Source organism: Amblyraja radiata, chromosome 28, assembly GCF_010909765.2.
Source record: "Amblyraja radiata isolate CabotCenter1 chromosome 28, sAmbRad1.1.pri, whole genome shotgun sequence".
Taxonomy (NCBI): domain Eukaryota; kingdom Metazoa; phylum Chordata; class Chondrichthyes; order Rajiformes; family Rajidae; genus Amblyraja; species Amblyraja radiata.
In genome coordinates, this window is record NC_045983.1 from 20,445,187 (window position 1) to 20,467,738 (window position 22,552).

Consider the following 22,552-nt stretch of genomic DNA (forward strand, 5'->3'; position numbering starts at 1 on the left):
GGTGAACGCAGAGACTTTTACCCAGGGTCGAGGAGTCAAAAACCAGAGGATGTAGGTTAAGGTGAGAGGAGCAAATTTTAATGGGACCCAAGGGGCAACTTTTACACTCTGGTGAGGCCGATGGGTGTATGGAACGAGCTGCTAGTTGAAGCAGGAACTATATGAGCATTTAAAAGACAGATACATGGATAGAAAAGGTTTAGAAGGACATAGGCCAAATGGACTAGGTTAGATAGAGCATCTTGGTCGATATGAATGAGTTGGGCCGAAGGGCCAGAGTCCACGTTGTATGACTATGACTCCAAATAGTGGCAAGCAAAATGGCCAGAGCAAGTTGTACAAGGATTGGAAAATTTAACATCGAGTCCTACAGGAAAATGAAACCATTGCTAAAGCTTGCATTGGGCTTTGTTCTATTAATGCAGCAGGCCACAGGCAGAGAGGCTAGTGGGAGTGGGATGTGAATTTAAGTGACTCGCTTGGTCTTGCTGATGGACAGGAGACCACATCCAGAACACTGGATACAGTAGATCTTCAGACCCAGAATGCCCTATGTCCATTCATTTCATAATTTCCTTCCACAGATGCCTAATCCACTGAGTTTAGTTTAGAGATACAGCGCTGAAACAGGCCCTTCATCCCACCGAGTCCACACCGACCAGCAATCCCTGCACATCAACACAAGCCTACGCACACTAGGGACAATTTACACTTATACCAAGTACACAAACCAAAGCCAATTAACCTTCAAACCTGTACATCTTTGGAGTGTGGGAGGAAACCGATCTCGGAGAAAACCCACGTGGTCACAGGGAGAAAGTACAAACTCCGTACAGACAGCGCCTGTAGTCGGAATTGAACCCGGGTCTCTGGTCCTCCATCAGTTAAATTTTTGCTCAAGATTACAGCTTTTGCCGGCTCCTGAGTCTTCATTCTACTGCTGGAGTTTGATTCCGTTTCATGTTCATAACTCGCTCATGGATACTCCTTGCCTATAACATGACAACATTCATGTTCCTACCTCCATCCCTATCATCTCTCCAGGATCCTGTGCTTGCACAGGGCGTTTGTTTCTTCTGTTGCAAATGGATGAAGTGGGGCCCAGGAAAAACCCTGCAACATTCCGCCTCTTGGGCATAACAACAAATTTTCTGCTGAATTTTGCCAACGGACAGGAGACCACAAAAATTATTTGTCTATTGTCTACACTCCTGATTCATATCCTCCCTCACCTACACAACAGGGACGATTTACAGTATTGCGTACAGTTTTGGTCTCCAAATCTGAGGAAGGACATTACTGCCATAGAGGGAGTGCAGATAAGGTTTACCAGACTGATTCCTGGGATGTCAGGACTTTCATATGAAGAAAGACTGGATAGACTCAGCTTGTACTCGCTAGAATTTAGATTGAGGGGGGATCTTATAGAAACTTACAAAATTCTTAAGGGGTTGGACAGGCTAGATGCAGGAAGATTGTTTCCGATGTTGGGGAAGTCCAGAACAAGGGGTCACAGCTTAAGGATAGAGGGGAAATCCTTTAGGAGCGAGATGAGAAAAACTTTTTTCTCACAGAGAGTTCATTGGCTATATTTAAGAGGGAGTTAGATGTGTAAATGGATCAGGGGGTATGGAGAGAAGGCAGGTACGGAATACTGAGTTGGATGATCAGCCATGATCACATTGAATGACAGTGCTAGCTCGAAGGGCCGAATGGCCTACTCCTGCACCTATTTTCTATGTTTCTATGTGCAGACTCCATAAGGACAGCACCTGAGGTTAGAATTGAAACTAGTGAGCTGGAGTGTGAAGCAGCTGCTTTATCAGCAAAATTTCACTGCTAACCAAACCTCTGTGAGCTCGACTCTATCACAAACACAATTGGCACTTTGCTTGATTGCAAGGCAACACATTTATTTAAAGCCCTTGATCACATGGAGACAGTGTAAAAATCAGGATGCATTCTAGAAGGAAATATTACAGTTCATACTGTACAATTATGGTACATAATTACATGTTTTTATTTTCAAAGTCATGCTTGGTTTTGAGAACAGTGCTGCTTAAAAATTTACAGGCCGTTGAATCTGCATGTTGACTGCGCCGTAGTCTACCAGGTACATCGGCCACTGCTGTGGAGAGAGAGAAAGACATGAAAATGTTAGTGCACATAATGGGCAGGTTACTGTCCTCAGAACCATCCCAAATGCAAATCCTCCCAGTTGCAGGAATTAATTTATTTAATGCTGAACAACAAATAAGGCATCGGGGATGTCCTCATTCTTTAGGGAACAGAGGATCCCCATTTCTATTATAGATGAGGCTCTCACCTGAGTCTATATCCAGCAGCTCCGCTCTTACACCCCATCCCCCGACTCGTAACAAGGACAGAGTCCCCCTTGTCCTCCCTCACCTTCCACCCCATCAGCCATCGCATACAACATATAATCCTCCGACATTTTCGCCATCTCCAACGGGATCCCACCACTGGCCACATCTACCCATCTCCTCTCTTTTCCGCTTTCCGCAGAGACTGTTCCCTCTGCAATTCCCTGGTCAATTCGTCCCTTCCTACCTAAACCTCCCCCTCACTGGGTACTCCCCCCTGCAACCGCAGGAAATGCTACACTGGTCGCTTTACCGCCCCCCTCGACTCCATCGAAGGACCCAATCAGTCTTTCCATGTGAGGCAGAGGTTCACCTTCATCTCCTCCAACCTCATCTACTGCATCCGCTGTTGCAGGTGCCAGCTTCTCTACATTGGCGAGACCAAGTGCAGACTCGGCGATCACTTCGCCCAACACCTCCGCTCAGTTCATATTAACTAACCTGATCTCCTGGTTGCTCAGCACTTCAGCTCCCCTTCCTAGCTCTCCCACAAAGCCTACTGTCTCCGTCTCTTCCTTTCCTTCCCCCCCCCCCCCCCCCGACATCAGTCTGAAGAAGGGTCTCGACCCGAAACATCGCCTATTCCTTCTCTCTATAGATGCTGCCTCACCCGCTGAGTTTCTCCAGCATTTTTTGTCTACCGATTTTTCCAGCATCTGCAGTTCTTTCTTAAACAAATAAACTGAGATCTGCATTAAGAGTTGCATCATACAGGATACACCCGAGTTCAAATCTGTGGTCGCTCTGAACCTGCGCCTGGACCTGCACAACCAGAGATAGTCACACCAAAGAAATGGTGATTTTGCAGAAAAAATCTTCCTCCTCCTCAAACTTTAAACATCTCTCTCCCAACTCAGGTCTACTTTGATGCCTTAAAAGACTTGCCGGCACTTGTTTTAATCAATAGTGAACAAGCTGACAACCTGTGGCACTTGTAAGTAATTACCTGATTAATTGGCAGGCTACATCTGTAGTTGTGGAAATTGGGTTTTATGTTTATATAAGTAAACAGGTTTTACTGACAAGGTAGTTGTACAGAAAACTCGGAAATGTGATCAGTGCTAGATTGTAGACTGGTATTATTTTGCATCCAATATTTTTTTCATGCGATGTCCATGAAGCAAGTCTTATCCATTTATACAGGGTATTTAAATTCCAATAATTTCTGCTTAGTTTAGAGATACGGGGCAGAAACAGGACTTTGGGCCCACCGAGTCCGCACTGATCAGCGATCCCCGCCCATTAATATTACCCAATGCATACTGGGGACAATTTACACTTATACCAAGCCAATTAACCTACAAACCTGTATGTCTTTGGAGTGTGGGAGGAAACTTAAGATCTCTGAGAAAATCCACACAGTCACGGACTCCGTACAGACAGCAGCCGTAGTTGGGATTGAACCCAGGTCTCTGGCGCTGCAAGCGCTGAAAGGCAGCAACTCTGCGCCACCGTGCCGCTCATTGTCTTCAGTATTTACATTTTGTCTAGTCTTTATTGTAGGCAAGTATATTATAGTTAAAGATAAATAATAATAATGTAGACTAGCTTAAAGTAGATAAAACCAACCAGATATGAAGGTAATATAAAAACCAAGGTTTGATTGAGAGGAATTAAACAGGGGAATTAAACAGGGGGATGAACGCTCATGTACAGAAGAATTAAAGATGAAATAAGCTGCATCATAGAACAAGTGTTGGATAGTTCACAGTGGGAAGTAGCACCATAAGAGTTGATTATAATGACAAAAAATGTATAATATATCAAGAGTGGTGAGTAACTTGGTTAATTTAAGTTCATTAGGGAATGTGATATCTGTCAATAATGCAAATAAAGCTTAAAAATAGTGAGAATAAACACAAAAAGCTGGAGTAACTCAGCGGGACAAGCAACATCTCTAGAGAGAAGGAATGGGTGACGTTTCGGGTCGAGACCCTTCTTCAGACTCGTTAAGGATAAGGGAAACGAGAGATATAGATGGTGATGTGGAGAGATAAAGAACAATGAATGAAAGATATGCAAAAAAGTAACGATGATAAAAAGGCCATTGGTAGCTGTTTGTTGGGTGAAAATGAGAAGCATGTGCGACTTGGATGGGGGAAGAATAGAGAGAGAGAGAGAGGGAGGGAATGCCGGGGCTACCTGAAGTGAGAGAAATCAAAATTCATACCACTGGGCTGCAAGCTGCCCAAGCGAAATATGAGATCCTGTTCCTCCAATTTGTGTTTAGTCTCACTCTGACAATGGAGGAGACCTAGGACAGAAAGGTCTGTGGAGGAATGGGACGGAGAATTAAAGAGTCCAGCAACCGGGAGATCAGGCAGGTTCAGGCGTGATGAGCGAAGGTGTTCCCCGAAACGATCGCTCAATCTGCGCTTGATCTCGCTGATGTACAAGAGTCCACACCTTGAACAATCTTAAAAATAATGAGCATTGTTTATTGATACGTACTCTGAAAATGTGCTTGGTTCTTGGTTTCTTAGTCCTCCAAAATATTCCAAATGGAATTTAAACTGGAGGTGGAACTCTTCATCTTGACTCCTCAACCATCCCTCTCCTCCTCTCTATCCTGTAATCTCCTCAGTGTTTTGCATGACCCAATAAAGGTCACCTCAGAGACTCAATTCTAAGAGAAACATGGTTTGGCCTACTCGATCCCTCTACAGACCTGCCACCTCATGAACTAGTCAGCATCATTGATGCAGACTGGGGCATGTATTCCACCCTGCTTCCTGCGGTTGATAACTAGCCCCTGAGCCTCTGACTCTGTATACCCATGGCTGGGAAGGTGGTGAGTTCCAGCTGGAAGATGTGGGAGTTGGTGGAGATCTGAAAGCGTTCCAGCAATCACACTGCATTAAAAGTCGGCACCTTGAATTTTTGCTAGGATATTACACTGGAGTTAGGTTTATGTTTAATCTTTATGTAGTTTTGTATCTTGTTGCTTTTTTGGTATGACTGTACGGTAAATCAAATTTCACTGTACCTCGATACACGTGACAATAAAGGACTATTGATTTATCAAGGAAATAGTTCGTTATTTGGTCAGCCTGATCCAGGAGGCAGTTACAGCAAATGTAAAAAGCCATGCACTGTTCTTTGTTATTGTATTTTTCATAGTTTATTTTTTATGGTTTATTGTCAAAGTAAAGAAGTCACCTAATTTGCATTTGGTTTCCACACACAACATCGGAGAGAAGACAGGAAAATGGAATTAGGAAGGCAGAGATCAGCCATGATTGAATGATGGAGTGGGCTGAATGGCCTAATTCTACTCCTATAATGTGTGAACTTGTGAATACACTGCTTGTGTCATTTGGAGCTTTACGTTGTCAATTTCTTCTATTCTTTTGGGGACAGTGAGGACTGGGAACACGATGAGAATGCACCAACCTCTTCTCGAATATGAATACAAATTTGCAGATGACCCAAAGCTGGGTGGCAGTGCGAACTCTGAGGAGGATGCTATAAGAATGCAGAGTGACTTGGACAGGTTGGGTGAGTGGGCAGATACAGTATAATGTGGATAAATGTGAAGTTATCCACTTTGGTAGCGAAAACAGAAAGGCAGATTATTACCTAAATGGTGTCAAGTTAGGAAAAGGGGAAGTAATAATAATAATAATAATAATGGATGGGATTTATATAGCGCCTTTCTAATACTCAAGGCGCTTTACATCGCATTATTCATTCACTCCTCAGTCACACTCGGTGGTGGTAAGCTACTTCTGTAGCCACAGCTGACGGAAGCGTGGCTGCCAATCTGCGCCTACGGCCCCTCCGACCACCACCAATCACTCACACACATTTACACACATTCACACACAGGCAAAGGTGGGTGAAGTGTCTTGCCCAAGGACACAACGACAGTATGCACTCCAAGCGGGATTCGAACCGGCTACCTTCCGGTTGCCAGCCGAACACTTAGCCCATTGTGCCATCTGTCGTCCCAAGTACAACGGGATCTGGGGGTCCTTGTTCATCAGTCAATAAAAGTATGCATGCAGGTACAGCAGGCAGTGAAGAAAGCGAATGGCATGTTGGCCTTCATAACAAGAGGAGTTGAGTATAGGAGCAAAGAGGTCCTTCTGCAGTTGTATTGGGCCGTAGAGAAGCCACACCTCGAGTATTGTGTGCAATTTTGGTCCCCTAATTTGAGGAAGGACATTCTTGCTATTGAGGGAGTGCAGCGTAAGTTTACAAGGTTAATTACCGGGATGGCGGGACTGTCATATGCTGAGAGAATGGAGCGGCTGGGCTTGTGTACTCTGGAGTTTAGAAGGATGAGAGGGTATCTTATTGAAACATATAAGATTATTAAGGGTTTGAACACGCTAGAGGTAGGAAACATGTTCCTGATGTTGGGGGAGTCCAGAACCAGGGGCCACAGTTTAAGAATAAGGGGTAAGCCATTGAGAACAGAGACGAGGAAACACCTTTTCACACACACTTGTGAGTTTGTGGAATTCTCTGCCCCATAATAAACACTGGTAGAATCAGAATAGGGGAAAGCTTGATCTTCACATGTGCTTGGGATACCTGACCAAGTGCAAAGGAGACAAGCTGGGATAGATCACAGAGATTGGGTATGAGGAGTGCACATTGGAGACAAATTAAAACCCACAGCCAGGAACATGATATGGGAACATGTTAAATATATTATCTGACTGAGAACAAGTAGATGTGTGAATGGACCAGTGGGGAGAGTGAGAATGGCGGCAGCTGGGATAAGTTTCAGGGAAGGTACACAAAAATGCTGGAGAAACTCAGCGGGTGCAGCAGCATCTATGGAGCGAAGGAAATAGGTGACGTTTCGGGCCGAAACCCTTCTTCAGACTGATAGGGGGTGGGGGGGGAGAAGGAATGAAAAAGGGGAGGAGGAGGAGCCCGAGGGCGGGAGGGTGGGAGGAGACAGCTCGAGGGTTAAGGAAGGGGAGGAGACAGCAAGGGCTAGCAAAATTGGGAGAATTCAATGTTCATGCCCGCCGGCCGCAGCCTACCCAGGCGGAATACGAGGTGCTGTTCCTCCAATTTCCGGTGTTGCTCACTCTGGCAATGGAGGAGACCCAGGACAGAGAGGTCGGATTGGGAATGGGAGGGGGAGTTGAAGTGCTGAGCCACCGGGAGTTCAGGTAGGTTCTTGCGGACTGAACGGAGGTGTTCGGCGAAACGATCGCCCAACCTCCGCTTAGTCTCACCGATATAAATCAGCTGGCATCTAGAGCAGTGGATGCAGTAGATGAGGTTGGAGGAGATACAGGTGAACCTTTGTCGCACCTGGAACGACTGCTTGGGTCCTTGAATGGAGTTGAGGGGGGAGGCAAAGGGACAGGTGTTGAATTTCTTGCGGTTGCAACGGAAAGTGCCCGGGGAGGGGGTGATGTTGAGGGACATCACCAGGGATTCTATGACTCAAAATTATGCATGGCATTGTGAAGTGCCCCAGGTCATTAATTACCAGCTTGTCCAAACATAGTCATGACAGTCAAATAATGTGTCAATGATTGCACTTGAAAATGTAAATCACCTTGGACTGTAAACAACTGGTGCAGACCTCGCTGATGTGTTGACATTGGCACATCACAACATGCTGCTCCCATTCCCCTCTTGTCTCTTGCCGTACCAAGAAAGCCCGTTAGATTTAAGGCACATACTGACTACGTGTGTTGGGAGGAACTGCAGATGGTGGTTAAAACTAAAGGCAGACACAAAAAAGCTGGAGTAACTCAGCAGGTCAGGCAGCATCTCTAGAGAAAGGAATAGATAACTGGGTTTTTTTGGGTGGGGAGGGTGTTGCAATCCTCAGTGCATTGAATTCAACAATTTCAGATCACTAGCCTTTCCAGTTTGTTGAAGTACTGGTTAGTTCTGATGAAAGATTCTCCACCTGCGATATTACCGATTTTAAAAAGAAATTCAGCACAGAAATTGACTTACTGAGTTTGCAATGAACATCAACCCCCCATTTCCACCAAGACTACTTTTTGTTCTCCACACGTTCTCATCCATTTCTCCCCGATCCTATCACTGTCCCATCCACTGGGGGTCATTTAAAGTGGTTGATTAACCTACCAACCTACAAATCCTTCAGATGAGGGAGGAAACCCACATCGTCATAGGGCAAACCTGCAAACTCCACAGAGGGTCTCGACCTGTACACTGTGGGTGGCTTCTTGTGAATCATGAGCAGTCTTCTGCTGGCTGGATAGCGCGTACCAAAAAGGCTTTTCATTGTACCATGTGACAACAAACTAATTTAAACTAAACTGAACTAAATAGAGGGGCTTGAAAGCTCGGAGGTCCAGACTTAAGAACAGTTCCTTCCCTACTGCTATCCGAGTCCTGAACCTATCACCACATTCATACCTCATTCCCAGAAGTGCTGCTATGTATTCTTACTCATAGCTCTACCTCATTTGGTTATGTCGTTATTGTACATTGGTATTCTTTTGCACTATTCAGATGACACTACAATCTTGCACCAATCTTCTGTTTTACACTCATTGTATTGTATTTATCACAAGTATATGTATCCATATGTGAGCTTCATTGCACTCTGATTATTGTCATTGTGTACATGGCAATAATCTAATTTGAATCTGGATCTAGTTATAAGAATTCTTCATAAGTATCATTTACAGGGGTTCCTTGGAACTATATCAATGGTCACCCAGAATCTATGACCGGGAAACTCAGTGGAGGCGATGTCACTGCGGATGAGAGAGGTGATATCTCTAGGAAACATTTCAAATGTTCAAACTATACAATGTACAACTAGTGACATCCACAGGAAAACCATCAATTGTACATTGTATAATTTGAAAAACATCCAGTTCCTTGTGGTGTGGAACAAATAGCAGATGGTGCCTTGAAGTAGTAATTGAAGCTAAGTGAAGCTGATAGCTGTTTTTGGCATTAAAGGAGAATATGCCACAACAATGAATGGATCAAGCATTGTACTCAACAAAGAGTCATCCAGTGGTGAGAAAATCTAGAATTCTTCTAGACTACCCCACGATTTCTAGCCACTTTTCGAGAAATCTTTCGGAATGTCACAATGTTATCATAGAATTTCTATGTTAAAAATTCATAGAAATTAAATTCAATTTCTATGAATTTTTAACATAGAAATTCTCCCCTTAATTTCTGCTGTTTATTGCTTATTTTGGAGGAAAAATGTATTGTGTTTTGTCTCTCCCTCAGTTGGTTCAGGATTATCAGTTGCTGGATGTTGTCATTCATATGATCTCTGGCCAATCTATGGTAATTTTAGAGCCAAGCTCCATCCTATCACCAGCATTCCCTGGTTTCCCCTCCCAGAGACTGGATGGAAGTTCAACACTAAGGGACTCACTCTCCCATCTGATAAGGGGTGGTAAAGCCTGACTAGCACCCTGGTACTCACCGGGAAATCCAGCGGAGGTCAGGCACAAAGAGTTGGGGTAATTCAGTGGGTCAGGCAGCATCTCTGGAGAAAAGGAATAGGTGACATTTCGGGTTGAGACCCTTCTTCAAACTGAGAGTCAGGGGAAAGGGAATCTATTGGCCTAGATCTATTGGTCTAGTAACAGGTGCCGGCACAGATCTACATTTAGCGGCCATGGGAAACATGCTTCTGCACGTCATTCAACACCGTCATGGCAGGAATACAGCCTCTGTTCAGATTCATCAACCGTGCGATGGATAAGAACACGTAACCACGGTCCTGCCATGCCACTCACTGACGGGGAATGAAAAACACCAGAATCAACACCATGTAAAATCTAAAATAAATCATTACCACAAGGGAGACGGGGTTTGGCGATACACCTGCTTCCATGTTAGAAGATGATGGTACGACGTTGCCTTCCGATACTCTTCTTCTCTTTCGTTTGTGCATTATTTCTGATTTGGATGCTTGAAAAGATAAGACAAAGTACACAGTGTTACCAGTGGTCAGAAGGTAGTTTACAGTTAAACTCCAGCCAACCCCAAACCTTTCCTATTCAACGTTCTGGCTCTTGTACCCATCCTATTGAACGTTATGGCTTTTTGTGCCCCCTCCTCACTCCCGAGAGGATGGCTCCTTTCATGAGTAGAACTCTAGGGAGGTTGACGGGTGTTTTGTAGTCTTGAGGAGAGGTTCCTCTCATACATAAACATCGGGTGTATTTGTTACTGGACTAGTCATTGCCACCTGATTGGATATTTAAACCATGAAGAATTTACGTCCAGTTAAAATAAATCTAGAAACAGACTATTGTGCCGACTGACAGGCAAACCAACCCTCATTAAGAAAGGAAACCTGATGGTATTGATCAGAGGATTGGTACTCTCTCATCCCATACTGGTGTAATTCCTTCTTAACTGACTAGCGAGCCAAATTCTGTGTAGAACGAAACTGCAGATGTTGGTTTAAATCGAAGATGGACCCAAAAAGTTGGAGTAACTCAGCTGGACAGGTAGCATCTCTGAAGAGAAGGGATGGGTGATGTTTGGGGTTGAGACCCTTCTTCAGACCCGAAACGTCACCCATTCCTTCTCTCCAGAGATGCTGCCTGTGGCGCAGAGTTACTGCAGCAAATTCCACATTAGTGACTCAATTCAATTCCATTTCAACACAGGCAGAACTAATGAATTGGAATGTGTAGGAAGGAACTGCAGTTTAAACCGAAGATGGACACAAAATGCTGGAGTAACTCACTAACAACATCAACTCAGCATTTTATCCAAGCCAACTTCTATGCTGGACAACAATACTCTCTGATATAGACCTGAAAATGTGAATCATCTCCTGCATCTGTGCAGCCATCTCTCAGCTGAGGCAGACATTGATGACAACATGTACTACTGGCTTCACTGTGCCAGGGCACTCTCTGAACATCCACCCAAGGAAAGCTATTAAAAAGTCAACTCCAGGACAAAGTTTGTGGTTTACTAGATTTGTGGTGTCTGCCCTGCTGTGTGCTTTACATAAGTATTAGCTACAGCAGGCTCCTGGCAGGACTGGCGTGGTACAACCAAGGATGTTTTTTTTATAATGAACTTTTTGTTGTTGTTTAATGAACTGTTTTGTTGTTTTGGGCGGCACGGTCATGCAGCAGTAGAGTTGCTTCCTCACAGTGCTTACAGCACCAGTGACCCAGGTTTGATCCCGACTACGGGTGTTGTCTGTACGGAGTTTGTACGTTCTCCCTGTGGGTTTTCCTCCCACACTCCAAAGACATCCAGGTTTGTAGGTTAATTGGCTTGGTATAAATGTAAATTGTCCCTAGTGTGTGTAGAGTGGTGTTAATGTACAGGGATCGATGGTCGGTGCAGGACTCGGTGGGCCGAAGGGCCTGTTTCCACGCAGTATCTCTAAACTAAACTAACTTACATGGTACCTACTGAGTTCTATGTTTGCATACCTGTTGTGCTGCTTCAAGTAAGAATTTAATTGTTCAGCTTCAGGACATAAGACAACAAAACACTCTTGACTCTGGGCTCTCTCTCGAGAACATACTCCAAGTCTAAGATAAGGAAGGCTAAAGCCCCAGCTTAGGGGCTCTAATTATAGTTCCCTTCAATGGGCAGGTCATATTGTTCACGCGGCTGTCACCAGATCCTGCAAAAGGCACGACCCTGAGCCCCCACTGCAAGAGATTATCAGTTTAACACAGGCAACAATACAAGGACATTCTCAATGCTGTCTCCAAAAAAGTGCAGCTTTCCTTCAAACATTGACAAGTCCCTGACCCAGGATGGAGGAGGGGCATCTAACTCATTGCTGGGGGCGAGCAGAAGCCCAGCTTAAACTGTGAAGAGAGCACGTCCCCTCCAAGACTCCATGCACAGTTCCAACCCCACCTGCATCTGCAGGTCCCATGCTGGGTCAGCAACTTCATAACTAGAGTGGAAACGGGTCTTTCTTTACCCTGAGATTCAGCTAAAACACCAGTCAGGAAGTGGAGTCCCCCGGTGATATTTCCTGATCTTGCCTCCTGCCCTCTCGATTCAAATCGGCAGCATGTTGGTGCAGTAGTAGAGTTGTTGCCTTATAACGCCAGAGACCCGCGTTCGATCCTGACCACTGGTGCTGTCTCTACAGAGTTTGTTAAGTTTTTTCTGTGATTGCGTGGGTTTTTTCTGGGTGCTCCAGTTTCCTACAGGTTTGTTTGTTAATCGGCTTTGGTAAAAATTGTAATTTGTTCCTGGTGCGTAGAATAGTGCTAATGTATGGGGAATTGCTGATCGGCGCAGACTCGGTGGGCCGAAGGGCCTGTTTCGTGCTGTACCTCTAAACTAAACTAAAATGAGGATCTGTTATCCTGAGAACTCTCAGCTTGGTTTTATTCACCCACACAATGGTCGAGCTTTGCAAGACACACAGCGGCCACTGATACGACTTGCTCACTCCATATGCTTGCTACACAGACCCAAGGCATCTCCGGGAATCATCAAACAATGATCAGGAGCAGCCGCTCAGTTTCTCAATCCATCTTCCCCTCTCACCGACACTGCAGCTGCACCCACTGTCCGTTTGGTTCAATCTAACTGGAAGGGAAGCAGCTGATGGGTAGATTGTTGAGTCGAAACAAGGAACTGCAGATGATGGTTTACCAAGGTGCTGGAGTAACTCAGCGGGCCAGGCAACATACCTGGAGAATAGGGATAGGTGAGTTTTGGGTCGGAACCATTCTTCAGACAGAAACGTCACCACTCCATGTTCTCCAAGGATGCTGGCTGACCCACTGATACATTATTGAGATGTTCTTGCACAGTACTCTCTTATGTGGAGCGACAGAAACATATGATACCTCACCTGATTTAGATGCTTCATTACAAATTTCTGCAAAAGGCCTGCAAAGGATTAAAAAAAAACGTGTTAGTTACCATTGAGTAAAGCCCGGCCTTCACACTTGACAGCCATATCTATCGAATCTAGAACATTCTCCACTCTAATCCTCACTGGGCTGAATCATCCTGAACCAGTCTGACTGCTTCAGTTCTGGCCCACACATACCTGGGCTCGAGGAGAAGGGTCACCTTGTGGACCCTCTGCACCAGAGAGTTGGGCAATGGGATAGAATGAGGCCTCAGCAGCATCACAAGCACTCAACCTTAGTTAAAGCATTCTTTATTGGCTTTCAATAATAAAGCTTTTAAAATAAATTTCAAATTAGCAAAACAACAACATAACACCTTTATATGGCGATATATTTTTTTTTTAAATGAACGAATTCTAGGTTGACAAAATCCCATTGAAATTTATCAATCATACACAAAGCCTGACCTGGCATAGGATTGGGAAGGTGGATGACCTTTTTAGGAGCTACTGAAGAATGTGTGCCAGGGGTTATGGGGAGAATGCAGGAGAATGGGGTTGAGAGGGAAAGATAAATCAGCCATGATGGAATGGCAGAGTAAACATGATGGGCCGAGTGGCCTAATTCTGCTCCTAGGACTTAAGAATGGCAATAAGGGTGGATTTCACTGCCAGCCTCCATCAGTAGGGTGGAGTGAGTACATTCGTGGCGTCTGTCACACAGCAGGTCCTGGGCTCACCACAGCTCTGAGTATGGGACTCATGTGTGCAGAAACGCCTTACAACAGCCACCATGACTCGGCCCAATATTGCAGAGTAATTTTTCTTTGAGCACCATGTGAATTACTGTCTAGTTACTTTCATGATTTTCAGTAATAGCCTAAATTCTGTATTATAATTTGAACAGATGAAACAGGCACTCTGTTGGGGGGAAAAAAAAAAGTTTGACCTCATAAGGCAGCAATCTATGAAGAATGTCACCTCCAATGGAAATCAGGTTATGTTATTAAATGGAGCTCCAAATCCGCCTGCAGCATGTTTTAACTTCAAACATGCACTTCCTTTCACTGCTGGCTTGTAGAAGCAGACAATTCTCAGAGAATTTGATAGTTTAACCGTATTGCTGTTTCCATGTGGGCCTGAAGGAATGGAAGAGCTGCTGCAGGTCCCTCGAGCGGAACTGGCCCACTGCCATCTTCACCTCGCCACTGGCTTCCAGCCATCCAGTGCCTGAACTCTGGCATTTCCTCCCCAACCATCTGCCTCTCTCCTTCTTTCAGATGTTCCTTTAAACCTGCCTCTCGGACCACACATTTGTTCAGCTGTTCTTCTACCTCTAGTCTCGGTTCCCTGTTTCGTTACCCTTTAATGTTGATAATGTTAAAATCTAAACAGAAGCTGTTGTTTTGTGACTTTTTAGCTTCTACTTGACAATAGGCTTCCACCTTCATGAAAGTGCTGAGTGAGAGAGGGGAGATCAGGGGAAAATGGCAGCCAAGCTAAAGCATCCGCCTTTATGTGCTGCAAAATGGCAAGAAGCATTTCACTTCACTACACCTAGGTGTATGTGAATGTGACCAATAAAATACCTTTGATTATTTAGTAATGAGCAAGACACATTTTTAAAATATTTATCTGTAACGATTGTATTGATGCATTGGATATGTGAACATAACTTTAGTTCAATGTCTTAATTCAAGAAAAATGGCATGATTATTCCCTGTATGCCTGTTTCTTCAACAAAACCCATTGCTCCTTTACCTTCACCCTCCCAACGTAAAATGGTGATGAAATTGCATGTTTAGGAGATGCATTTGCATTATTACAAGATCTCACAAGAAAATGTGGACCTGGCTCCTATTTAAATACAACTATGTTTTCCATTTAGAATCTCTCTGCCTCACTTCACTTCACAAAATCAATGCCTCTTTTAACAGAGCTCCCACTAGCAAACTGAAAATCAAAAAGGTGCAAACTATTTTTTGCAGAATAGTACGAGAACTATTTCTCCTGCCAATGATTTTCTAACCTGAGCAAGTACAGGCCAACAATAAACTCCTGGAAGAACACTAGCAGGTCAAATAATATTGTTTAAGAAGGAACTGCAGATGCGGGAAAATCGAAGGTACACAAAAATGCTGGAGAAGCTCAGCAGGTGCAGCAGCATCTATGGAGCGAAGAAAATAGGCAACGTTTCTGGCCGAAACCCTTCTTCAGACTGATGGGGGGTGAACTAATAATATTCAAATAATATTTGTGGAGGCAAAGAAATAGTTGACACTTCAGTATGAGACTCTGTATCAGGGGCTTCACCCAAAACTATTACCTTGGCATCCACAGATCCACAGTTTGACCTGCTGAATTCTATAAGCGGGTGATTTCTCTCTATTCATTGATAGTGAATGCTAAACTGGCAAACTCCACATTAGTGACTCAATTCAATTCCATTTCAACACAGGTAGAACTAATGAATTGGATTGTGTAGGAAGGAACTGCAGATGCTGGTTTACACCAAAGATAGACACAAAATGCTGGAATAACTCAGCGCGACAGGCAGCATGTTTGGTGAGAAGGAATGGGTGACATTTTGGGTCGAGTCTGAAGAAGGGTCTCGGCCCGAAACGTCATCGTTTTCTTCTCTCCAGAGATGCTGCCTGTCCCGCTGAGTTACTCCAGCACTTTGCATCTATCTAATGAATTGGATTGATAGTAATAGATGTTTACACTTACTGTAACTGACTTTTAATAATCATCCTAATTCGATCTTTGACTTTCAGAATCTTTTCTAGCCGGTTAAGATCGTAGGTGGTTGGGTTCCTGAAGAGGATGTCATCTGGTAGTCCAGTCACTTCAACAGCCTCTGGATTATCTCGGATCAATTTGTATGGCACCAAGACTGGTCGATTCAGTCCCAGAGCTTCTCCTGGAAGGTAAAACATCACAGGTATGAACTTCAAAGAGCACAAAGTGAGCACCACCACTGATTATTATCTAGGTTTTGATATAACCACTATGAATGCATGGTACTCTTAACAGTTCAAACGGGAGGAGTTGGGTTTAAGTTGACATGCACTGATGAAAGCTTGAAATCCAATCAACCCTCATGGCTAATTTGATGATTAAATTGATTGAAAGATACAGCATGGAAACAGGTCCTTCGGCCCACTAAGTATAGAAGTTGGCAAGTTGGCAAGTCATGTTGCAGTTGTATAAGACTTTGGTGAGACTGCATTTAGAGAATTGTGTTCATTTCTGGGCACCATGTTATAGGAAAGATGTTGCCAAGCTGGAAAGGGTTCAGAGAACATTTATAAGGATCGTGCCAGGGCTGGAGGGTCTGAGCAATAGGGAGAGGTTAAGTACTCTGGGACTATATTCCCTGGAGCGCAGGAGAAAAAGGGGTGATCTTATAGTATATAAAATCATGATAGGAATAGATTGGGTAGATGCATTGTCTCTTGCCCAGAGTAGGTGAATCGAGGACATAGGTATATCCTCTGGATATAGGTTTAAGGTGAAGGGGAAAAGATTTAACAGGAATCTGAGGGATAACTTTTTCACACAAAGGGTGGTGGGTGTATGGAACAAGCTGCCAGAGGAGGTAGTTGAGGCTGGGACTATCCCAACATTTAAGAAACAGTTAGAGAGGTATATGGATACGACAGGTTTGGAGGGAAATGGCTCAAATGCAGGCAGGTGGGACCAGTGTAGTGGGACATGTTGGGCAAGTTGGGTCGAAGGACCTGTTTCCACACTGTATCTCTCTGCAACTCTATGACACTGAGTCCACACCGACCATCTGTTCACACTAATTCTATGTTATCCCACTTTTGCATCCACTCCCTGCACGTGAAGAGACCCATTAAACCTCAAAGCCACACGTTTTGGGGATGTGGGAGAAACCGGAGCACCCGGAGGAAACCAATGTGGTCACAAGGAGAACATGCAAGCTCCACACAGACAGCACCCATGGTCAGGATCAAACCTGTTCCCTGGCACTGTGAAGCAGGAAATCTACTAACTGTGCCATTGTGCTGCTATTGATCAACATTAGCTGGCATTTATGTCTTCATTGCACTGAAATGATTGAAGGTTCTTAATGAAAGCATTATCAACCAGGGAGTTGCGGAGGGAACGGTCTCTGCGGAAGGCGGAAAGGAGTGGAGATGGGAAAATGTGTCTAGTGGTGGGATCCCGTTGGAGGTGGCGGAAATCTCGGAGGATTATGTGTTGTATGCGACGGCTGATGGGGTGGAAGGTAAGGAGTAGGGGGATTGATTCTGTGTGTGTGTCACATCTGTGGTAGAGATGGATAGGTAATATTTCGGGTCAGGACCCTTCTTCAGATGTCCCAACTAAATAAGCTAACTTGTCAGGGAGGCCGATTACTGGGATTGACCTAATCTGGGGTCAGGATTCCTCTCAGATCATCCCCAAAGAGTAAGATAATCGTAGCAGTTAGTTCCTTCGAGTAACTGCAGGGTTTGAGCTGGTTAAACTGCAGCAGCAAGCCTTGTCACATTATACTGGTCGTGAGCTTTGGAGGTAGTTTAATGTTTGCTAGACTATTTAGGAAGTTAGTTAAGGGTTAACCACATAGTACTAAGGTATGTAATGTGGAGTTACATACAGACCAGGTCAGATGAGTGGAGCAAGATTCCTTCCATAATGACCTTAATGAATCAAGTTGGGTTTTTATGATAATCCAATAGATTCACAAACGTTACATCAATCAGTGGATATTTCTAAGGCATTCTTGATTTCTAATAGATTCATGATTAGTACGGCTGTCAGAGGTTATGGGGAGAAGGCAGGAAAATGGGGTTAAGAGGAAGAGATCAGCCATGACTGAATGGTGGAGTAGGCTCGATGGGCCGATATGGCCTAATTCTACTCCTATTCCTTATGACATTACTTTTTGGTTTGCAGATAAAGCATGGAAACAGGCCCTTTGGACTACCAGGTCCACGCCGACCATCGATCACCCCTTCACACTAGTTCTATGTCATCCCACTTTCACATCCACTCCCTACACACCAGGGGCAATTTACAGAGGCCAATTAAGATACAAACACTCCATCATTGGGATATGGGAGGAAACTGGAACACCTGGAGGAAACGCATACAATCACAGGGAGAACATGCAAACTCCAGACAGACAGCACCCAAGGTCAGGATCAAACACGAGTCTCTGGCGTTGTGAGGCAGCAGCTCTACCCGCTTAACTGTGGAAGAAAATATTAATATCCTTTCTTACTTAATGTTGATTGGAATTGAGCAAGGTAACAAAAGTGCTTTTGGATGTGACAATTTGCCGGAGTAACTCAGTAGGTCAGGCAGCATCTCTGGAGAACATGGATGGGCGATGTTTCGGGTCTCGGCTCAAAACGTCACCTATGCTACCTGACCTGCTGAGTTACTTCAGCACTTTTTGTCCTTGTGATTTAACGAGCATCTGCAGTTCCTTGTTTCTACATAGCTACATTGCCGTTGAAGTTCCTGATTCACAGCATGTGGAGGAAGGAGATCACGAAGATGGCAAGATTAACCATATTACAAGAGTGTAGAATTGTAAAACAAAATGAATCACTTTTGAAGATCATAAAATTATAAATAATGTAACAAAAATCTGCAAACAAAAATGACTGTGAACAAAGATCGGCTCAATATTGAAATAATTTAAATGTACCGTATTTTTCATTGAATAATTCCTTGACCTGCTCCCTGAGGATTACTTTCTCTCCAAGTCGGTTTGCCTCTTCGTCCTCTAAATTGTCAAAATTGACAAAAAATATAATGATAATCAAGTAAAAGATACATCAGAAGCAAAGAAATCGAGTGAACTGGGAAAAAAAGCCAGGGCAGAATAGTATTTCTAACCAGTCACAACCCCCAACACTTGTCACCACCGATGACTCGGTTTATTTGTATAACAGTTAACCCTTTGTGGGATTAACACACCACTAACGGTTTTTGTTATTGTACACCAACAGTTACCGGTTACATTTTCACTCCAGCCCGTGACAGAGTTTACATAGCAGTAAATCCACAGGAAAACAATGACAGGGCCTGGCCAATAGTCAAAGTAAAACACTATAATATCTGGAAGATTCAGTCAGAATTCTAACTAAGCAGGGGTTTTTTTTTTATACAAGGTCCGTTCACACGTGTAAACCATTTCTTTAAAGTACAAATACCTGTTCAGTTCTCAAGGAGCATGTTGTAACTTTTGAGGGATGTTCAACTATACATGATACAGATCTGGATATGGTGAGAGGAATATGGGTCACATGCAGGCAAATGGGCATCATGGTCGGCATGGATGAGTTGGGCCAAAGGGCCCGTTTCCATAAACCGGCACCTGCAGCTCTTTTCTGCACACTTGAATGACTCTTTGTCAGATGAATTGTGGACAGCTGGCTCACGGCAGCGTGGAACAATTAAGACACCTCTGATGAGAGATACATACACTCTAAATAGACACGATTATAAGTTCATAAGTGACAGGAGCAGAATTAGACCATTCGGCCCATAAATTCTAATCCACCATTCAATCATGGCTGATTTATCTCTCCCTCCTAACCCCATTCTCCTGTTTTCTCCCCATAACCCCTGACCCCTTTAGTAGGAAAATAACAACTAATTTGTTATTCTGAATGTGTATACACCCTATGAATGCCATCAGAATGAGGGTGAATATTTAAATAGGCTTGGTTTCATCATCTATTCCTTTATTCAAAGCAATAATTATTGTAGTGTATATGTCATTGGGGATATGAATGCAGATATATCAGATAGGAACTCATTATTTGCCAATCATATGGCTCAGTTCTGTCCAGATTATAATTTAATATTGTCAAGCAAAGTGCTTTTACCTACAGATAGTTATACTTATATTAGTGAGGCCTGGCACACCACATCATGGCTGGACCACTGTATTAGTACAGCTGATGCATATGCCTCATTGGGGTGTATGAGCATTCTGTACGGGGCAGCAATGACTGATCATATACCTGTTGCTATGACAATAAATGTTGAACACCTACCTGTGGTATCCATAGATAGAAACAGCTTTAATACAGAAAAAACTTGACTGGTCAACCCTCACAAAGGAAGACATCTTAGCCTATTATGCCCATACAGATAAATCCTTAAGCAATATTTATCTACCTAAAGATGCAATAATGTGTAGTAATGTTAATTGTAAGGATATGAAGTACAGGAGAGATATCTGCTCCACGTATATTGATATAGTAAGTACTTTATATGTAGGCAGTAGGCCCTACTGCAAGCATAAAAATAAGACACATAACATCAGGCCTGGCTGGAATAAGTATGTAGCTGAGTATCATACTGAAGCGAGTGAAGCCATTAAATCATGGGCTATGGCAGGTAGACCCAGACAGGGGCCTGTGTTTGAGTACAAGAAGCTCACTAATACAAGATATAAGTATGCTGTTCGCTTCATCTGTAAAAATGAGTAAGCTATGAGGGCTGATTCCATGGCTAAGAAGCTGCTAAGGAACAATGCTACTGATTTTTGGAAAGAAGTGAGAGCTCTTAACAGTTGCAAAACATCTCTACCATGCACTGTAGTTGGAATCTCCGGAACAGCTAATATCGCGGAGTTATGGCAGGGCTGCCAACTCTCACGCTTTGAGAGTGAGACTCACGCCCTCAAGCAAACTCTCACGCCCTCACGCTCATCAGAAATTTCTCACGCTCAGTGGTGAGAAATGTTGTGTTCAACGAAAATTTCCAAACTCGGATAAACTGCATGGTCCGCGGGTGTTGGAGAGCCGGGGCTGCGGGAGGGATGGGAGCAGAACCAGCGGCGGGAACAGATGCGGGGAGCCGGGACTTGCGAGTTTTTGCGGCGCTGCGAGTCGCTCGCTGCAGCTCTGGCCATGGAGCAGCTCCGGACAGTGCGAGTGTCCCGGGCCGCGGAGCTGTCGGAAGCGTTGTGCGCTGCCGCGAGAGTCTCTGTGCCGAAGGGACAGACTCTCAAAGGGAGGTGGAGAGAGAGGGGAAGGAGACAGGGAGACAGTGGGGGGGAGAGAGAGGGGGGGCGTGAATGGAGAGAGAGAAGAGGGAGAGGGGGGAGAGAGAGGGGGGAGAGAGAGGTGGGAGAGGGGGGGAAGAGAGAGGGGGTGGAGAGGGAGGAGAGGGTAGGAGAGAATGGGAGAGAGAGGGGGAAGAGAGAGGGGTGGTAAAAGAGAGGGAGAGAGGGGGAAAGAGAGAGAGATGGGGGGCAAAGAGAAAGAGGAGATAGAGACAGAGGAGAAAGAGAGAGGGGAGCGAGAGCCAGGGGGAGAGTGAGGTGGGAGGAAGAAATGGGGGAGAGAGAGAGAGATGAGAGAGAGAGAGGGGGGGAAGAGAGAGAGGTGAGAGGAAAGACAGAGAGAGAGGGGAGAGTGTGTAGAGAGGGAGGGAGAGATAGAGAGGGAGGGAGAGATAGAGAGGGACGGAGAAAGAGAGAGAGAGAGAAGAGGGGGAGAGAGAAGAAAGAGAGGGGGAGAGAGAGAGGTGGGGGGAGAGTTAGGGGAAAGAGAGGGGAGAGAGAGTTAGGGGAAAGAGAAGGGAGAGAGAGGGAGAGAGGGGAGAGAGAGGGGAGAGGGTGAGAGTGAGGTGGTAGGGAGAGAGGGGGAAGAGAGAGGGGGAAGAGAGAGAGGGAAGCGAGAGAGGGAAGCGAGAGAGGGGAGAGGGGGGGAGAGAGAGGGGGTGAGAGAGAGAGGGGAAAGAGAGGGGAGAGAGTTAGGGGAAAGAGGGGAGAGGGGGGAGAGAGAGGAGAGAGGGGACGAGAGAGGGAGAGAGTGAGGTGGGAGGGAGAGAGGGGGAAGAGAGAGAGAGGGAGAGAGAGGGGGGGAGAAAGAGGGGAGAGAGAGGGGGGGAGAGAGAGGGGAGAGAGAGAGGGGGAGAGAAGAGAGAGGGAAGTGGAGAGAGTGAGAGGGGTGAGACAGGGGAGAGAGGAGGACAGGGGAGAGAGACAACCAGTGGCTGCTGGAAGTAAGTACCAAGCACTGGGTAGATACGGTGGAAGATAGTGGACTTCAAATGGGGGTGGTTGGTGAAAGCATCCTGCTTGCCTGCTAGATTTTCACTTACTGTAACTGCAGGAAAAATGTTCCCGATGTTGGGGGCGTTCAGAACCATGGGCCACAGTTTAAGAATAAAGGGGGGGCCAGTTAGGACTGAGATGAGAACAAACTTTCCTCACGCAGAGAGTTGTGAATCTGTGGAATTCTCTGCCACAGAAGGCAGTGCAGGCCAATTCACTGGATGTTTTCAAGAGAGAGTTACATTTCGTTCTTGGGGCTAACGATATCAAGGGATATGGGGAAAAAACAGGAAAGAGGTACTGATTTTAGATGAATAGCCATGA

The 22,552-nt window shown here is 44.9% G+C and overlaps 1 protein-coding gene across 1 annotated transcript in view; it reads right to left on the reverse strand.

Moving 5' to 3' along the window:
* Nucleotides 1-1,892: 1,892 nt before the first annotated feature.
* Nucleotides 1,893-22,552, reverse strand: part of LOC116988958 (general transcription factor II-I repeat domain-containing protein 1) — a 124,068-nt gene continuing 103,408 nt past the window's right edge. The window contains 5 exon segments of the mRNA XM_033046018.1: nucleotides 1,893-2,128; nucleotides 10,165-10,280; nucleotides 13,168-13,205; nucleotides 15,901-16,093; nucleotides 18,860-18,937. Of these exon segments, the coding sequence (XP_032901909.1) occupies nucleotides 2,060-2,128; nucleotides 10,165-10,280; nucleotides 13,168-13,205; nucleotides 15,901-16,093; nucleotides 18,860-18,937 (494 nt within the window). The 3' untranslated portion in view covers nucleotides 1,893-2,059.